General features: G+C 40.0%; 1 protein-coding gene across 1 annotated transcript in view; it reads left to right on the plus strand.

The window, feature by feature from the left end:
- Positions 1–6,000, plus strand: part of PLBD1 (phospholipase B domain containing 1) — a gene marked incomplete at its 5' end in the record, with an annotated part of 82,661 nt that overhangs the window by 74,690 nt on the left and 1,971 nt on the right. The window contains one exon of the mRNA XM_027856458.1: positions 446–552. Within this exon, the coding sequence (XP_027712259.1) occupies positions 446–552 (107 nt within the window). The remainder of the gene's footprint in view (positions 1–445; positions 553–6,000) is intronic.

Raw genomic sequence — 6,000 nt, forward strand, 5'->3', positions numbered from 1 at the left:
ATATGCGTGTCACAATTGTCTTTCTTTTTCCCTAAGGAATAATTTAAGATGGTAGTTTTTAATCTTTTCAAAACTGTGAAACCATCTTAAGATGTATCCAGAGTACCTGGAATTCTGGATACCCTGGAGAGATCTTAAAATGGCTTCGCATGACTAGCTCCAGGCCTATGAATTGGTTGAACATAAGATCTGGTACTTACTGTTGCCCATTCTCTGTTTCTTTCTTTTTTTTTTTTCCATTCTCTATTTCTTGGAACAAAATGGCCAAGACATCACATTATTTGTTTTCAAAGCAAGAAATATTTCAAGAGAAGATATGTTCTTCTCAGGTGCTTTTCTAATTTCTCTGGTCTCTTGCCCTTGGAATGAGCCCAGAAAGCCAACTGTGGATAATGATGCCTCGTACTCCTTCTACTTTCTCAATCCTCTTTTTCTGTTTTCTTAGATTATAAGAAGGATCCGTACAGCGAAGGAGATCCTTGTTATACTGTCTGCTGCAGGGGGGACCTGAGCTCGACAGAACCTGAACCAGCAGGTTGTTATGACACAAAGGTAAAGTGCTTCAGGAGAAATGCTCACATTTCTGGTTCCAGCAGCACCATGGCCTTTAGCACAGTGCCTGGCACATAGCAGACACTTAAATATTCATTCCCTTACTTTTCCTGTCTCTTGTGTGGTAGTAAGGCTCTGACTACTCCCATAATACAAAAAACAGGCATATCTCTGGGAAAGCAGATCCACCACAACTGCCTTGTTTTGTAGCTAGTATTTGACTTGCAAAATACTTTATTCCTTGGATCCTTACAACCACCCTGAGAGGTAGGTGCTGTTACTATCCCCATTTTATAAATGAGGAAACTAAGGCAAAGGTTATGTGATTTGCCCTAGGGTCACACAGCTAGTAAATGTCTGTGGCTAGATTTGAACAAAGGTTTTCCTGATTCCAAGTCCAGTGTTCTGTCCATTGAACCACCAAGATATTTTCTGAAGAGTTAAAACATTTTTAGAATTGAGCTTCTAAATTATATTGCCCCAATTTAAACCACCTTTAATTTCTCCTGGTTCCCCGCCCCCCCCACCTCCTTTGCGTCTAACTCTAATTTTTGATGTTCAGTCATTCAATCATTTCTGACTCTTCATGACCCCGTAGACCATAATACACCAGGCCCGTTTGTCCTCCACTGTTTCCCAAAGTTTATTCAAATTCGTGTTCATTGTGTGTGGGAGAAGGCCACACTAGAATTAAAAGTTCGGAGGCTGAGTCAGAGATCAGAAAACATTTTTATTCTTTCTCATGAGAAAGGGCACAGCCCTTGTCACTCAAGCAGCGGCAGCCAGGGAGTGCGCCTGCTGGCTGTGAGAAGCAAGGTTTTATAGCCCTAACGCGATACCCCCTCCCCATTTTTGAACCCTTCTTCCCATTGGCTGGGTTTCTGGGTGCACAATCTAAAAGCTGCTTTCTAAGACCCTTAGTACAATAATATCCTTATTTGGAAATATTTGCCTAGAGACAAAGGCTCAGGAAGACTTTTGATAAAGGCTTTAGAAGTCCCTAGAGACAGATAAGCAGGAAGCCCCTGGTGGTTAAGCTAGCGGTCTTTCACAATTTTTACCTTGTTAGAGGAATTGGAGCACACAGGTTAGCTCTTGCTTAATGCACAGCAAATGTTTACAGATTCATCAAGTTTTACTGCTTTGGAGGTACAAAGGGGATTTATGAGTTTTAGTACTGAGGAAACTTCATCTATCTCACACAATTGCTTCCATGACACTATCGATCCATTTCATCCTCTGCTGTCCCCTTCTCCCTTGGCCTTCCATTTTTCCTAACATCAAGGTCTTTTCCAGTGAGTCCTGTCTTCTCATTATGTGGTGAAAATATTTAAGCTTCAGCTTCAGTATTTGTCCTTCCAACAAGTAATCTGATTTGATTTCTTTAAATATTGGCCATCCAAGGGACTTCTTTAACCCAGAGTAATTCTGTTGTGAGTCACAGTATATTGATCTTTATATGGATTCCCAATTTCATTTCCTTTCTGGTACACTTTAGTTAAATTACTAACTTTCTTTTCTGTTTTACACGGCTTATACTTTTTTCAAAATTTCTCAAATACGTTCCAGAATCTATACTACCAGATGATTATAAGTGAAACTTTCAGATTTGTAGGTACAGTCTCTCTTTCTGCCACAAAAACCTCTTATTCCAAGTTGATTTGTTACTAAAGATTCTGAAGCTGCATGGTTTGACCTAATCTTTTGTTTCTTTCCATTGCCTTTTAGGTACATTTGCTTATTACTTACTAAGCAATACAATTCTACCAAACCATTCAGATTAGCACACTGTGGTCAGGCAAGTCAAGCTTTTCCTGCCAAAAAAAAAAAATGAAGTATTACTTTTTTCTCAAAAGAATTGTATTTGGTTTAGCCTCGAGGTACCTCGAGGTACCAGCTTCCCTGGGGCAGCTAGGTGGCATATTAAATAAAGCACTGACCCTGGAATCAGAAGGACCTGAGTTCAAATGTGACTTCAATCACTTCACTAGCTGTTTGACCCTGGGCAAGTCACTTAGCTGAGACAAACACAGCTAAGTGTTTCCTCTTCTGTAAAATGAACTGGAGAAGGAAATGGCAAGCCAAGAAAACCCCAAATGGGATCACAGAGAGTCCAACATGACTGAAATGACTCAACAACAATAACCTCTTTTCCCCACAACTCTGTTTTCTAAGAGTTCTCCAAGCTGAAGAGAAAAAGAAAAAGTAGAAAAGACAGCATTTTCAGGGAGAGATTCTTAAGTCCAAACTAAAAGCTACAAAACTGCTTCGGAGGGTATTTTCCCCCCTCTTTCCCATTTTTGTAGTCACTAAGAGGGGAAAAAGACTTTTAAAACTTTCATTTCTGTTAGGGCTGATCCCTATTTTTTACTAAAAAAAAGATAGATATACATTCCTAATACAAAAATACATTTTTGTTGCTGTCAACCATTAACTCAAACAACCAAAAATCTATTGGTTACACTAGGTCTGAGTATAAGTATATGTGTATGTGTGAAGCCTGCTATGCTATCCACTGTACCACCAGCTGCCTCTATATAGAATACATGTAGCATCTGCAGATATGGACTTAAATAGGAACATGCATAAATACTTTTTAGTCTGTCTGAAAGAATTGAGCTTTCTCCACAATTGTCAGATTTCATAAGCCAAACTGAGTAGTCAGGAACACAAAAACACACGTTTATGTATGTATGTATGTATGTGGAGAGAGAGAGTTATTTTCAATTGTTTTCAGTTGTGTCTGACTCTTTGTGACCCCATTTGGGGTTTTCTTGGCAAAGATACTGGAGTGGTTTGCCATTTCCTTCTACAACTCATTTTACAGATGAGGAAACTGAGGCAAACAGGGTTAAGTCACTTGTGCAGGGTCACACAGCTAGTAAGTGTCTGAGGCCAGATTTGAACTCACAAAGAAGACTTCCTGACTTTAGAGTCTGGCACTTTATGTAGGGAGACACCTAGTTGTCCCATATGTTATATATGTATGTGTAAATATATTTGTGCATTCATATATGCCTATAAATAGATAATATACATATATATGTATATACACACTATTTATTTTATATGTGTGTATATATATATACATATATGTATGTATACACGTATATATTTGGATCTCCATTTGACAATTTTAGCCTGATAAGCCGTTTCCTCTTGTATAAGATATGTAGTAGATATGTATTAAATGCTGTCCTTTTTTAAAATAAAGGTATTCCTAAACACTGTGTTCTGCTCTAAAGGCTCCTCTGCTCCTTCTCCATTGGATGTTCCATCAGAGCCTACCCTGAATAGTGGTGAATCTGTCCTCAAAGCTTGCTGATCCACAGGAGCCTATTTCAGTCTTCACCCATCTAGGGAATCTGGCCTTTGATCTCAATGCCCCTCAAAGTAGGAGGACACTGCTAAAAGTAAATTTGTAGCCATAGAATGTAAAAAGCATTGAACTTCTTAGAATCCAACAACCTAGGCTAGGACCCAGCACTCCTTACTCACAGGCCAATATAATCTATTCTACCTCGTCACAAAGAAATTAATGTGCAAAAGAAACTCTAGGTCCAGTGGGGAAAGGGGAGAATTTTATTCTATGGTCTGAATCACCAAATAATGGAGTTCTATATTATACATTTTATTAAACCTAAAACATTTTAAGAGAAAACAATGACCAAAGGATCTTGGTTCTCGACATCAGTGTTTGGCCAGCCTGGATGACAGGATACCTGAAGGACTAATTGCTGCCTTCCTGAATTTTTCAAAGTCCTAGCCAGCTCTTTGCCTAGACTATCTTACTAACTTACCATTCTACCGTATACCTCAACACAGTAGAACAAGTCTACTACTAGATAAGCCTGGGATGACTAGGATGGGAAGCACCAAACTTGATGGCAGTTGGATAGAGAGCCACAAGGTTCATGGAACTCCCGGAAGAGCTGAGAACACTTAAGCTTCTGCCCGCTACCTCATGCCAGTGGTCTCAGGCTTGGTCTACTTTTCAATGGTTAAAAGAAGAGTGAAGGATATGTCCCTCTCACCAGGACAATGAGCCAACCTGTGTGCTTTTCAGAACACATCTGGTTATTTCCCTAATAGGATTGCAAATAGGCCGGTGTGACTAAAATTTACTTATTCCTGGACAGAGTAGATGAAATAACATTATAGAAATAACTAGGGGCAGCTAGGTGGGACAGTGGATAGAGCACCAGCCCTGGAGTTAGGAGGACCTGAGTTCAAATGCAGCCCCAGACACATAACAGTGTGACCCTAGACAAGTCACTTAACCCCATTGCCTAGCCAAAAAAAAAAAAAAGAAATAACTCATACTGGCATAGATTTAACCTTATAGTATAGAGAGGGAGAGAAGGGCGGGGGTGGGGGGAAGCATTTATATAGTACACTTTTACAAATATTATCTTATTTGATCCTCACGACAACCCTGAGAGGTAGTTGTTATTATTATCCCCATTTCACAGCTGAAGAAACTGAGGCAGGGTTAAGTGACTTGCCTAGGGTCACACAGCTTGTTTTTGTTATTCATCGTTAGTTTTTTTGAAAAGGACCAATGACAACAGGATGATATCTTGACTTGTGCATGAATTAGATTTAAGTGAAGCAGAGTTGCACAAAGTCATCAGCCTTACTCTGTCTTCCATCTTCATCATAGTCCAATGGCAGGACGAAAGTCTCATTAAATATCTAAGGTCAGATTTAAACTTAAGTCTTCTTGACTCCAGCCCCAGCACTTTGTGCAAGATGGTGCCACCTAGCTGTTGCTTTGTATAATACATATGGTGGCTACAGATAGGGACAGAAGTAGAAACATATGTAAATACATTCTAGTCTGTCTGACCAACTTGACTTTTCTCTTAAATTGTCAGATTCTGGGAGACAAAATGAGTAGTCAGGATTAATGGGCAGCGGTGCCCAAACAAATGAACCACTCCTTAAGGTTTTCAGAAGGACCCTTACTTCTAATTTAGTTGGTCATTAAGTATTTCCCCCCAAGGGAGGCAGTTCTGGGTCGTGCTACCTGCTATCCGATGGTGGAATCTGAGCGTGGTTGTTGTTCGGTCATTTCATTCATTTCCAATTCTCTGTGACCCCATCCAGGGTTTTCTTGGTGGAGATCCTGGAGTGGTTTGTCATTTCCTTCTCTAGCTCATTTTACAGATGAGGAAACTGAGGCAAACAGGATTAAGTGACTTGTCCACGGTCACATAGCTAGTAAGCATCTGAGGCTGGATTTGAATTCACGTCTTCCTGACCCTTGGCCTGCTGAGACATGGTACCATTTTAATATGGAAGAAAAATTCAATGCTGTTTTATATTTAGTCAGTTTCTGTCAGAGACAATAATCAATTACCATTAACCAGTGCTGCTGCTGGTACTGCTGCTGCTGCTCTGTGTGTGTGTGTGTGTGTGTGTGTGTGTGTGTGTGTGTGTGTGTGT

The sequence above is a fragment of the Vombatus ursinus genome, unplaced genomic scaffold (genome assembly GCF_900497805.2).
Source record: "Vombatus ursinus unplaced genomic scaffold, bare-nosed wombat genome assembly UNPS02011431.1, whole genome shotgun sequence".
Lineage (NCBI taxonomy): Eukaryota > Metazoa > Chordata > Mammalia > Diprotodontia > Vombatidae > Vombatus > Vombatus ursinus.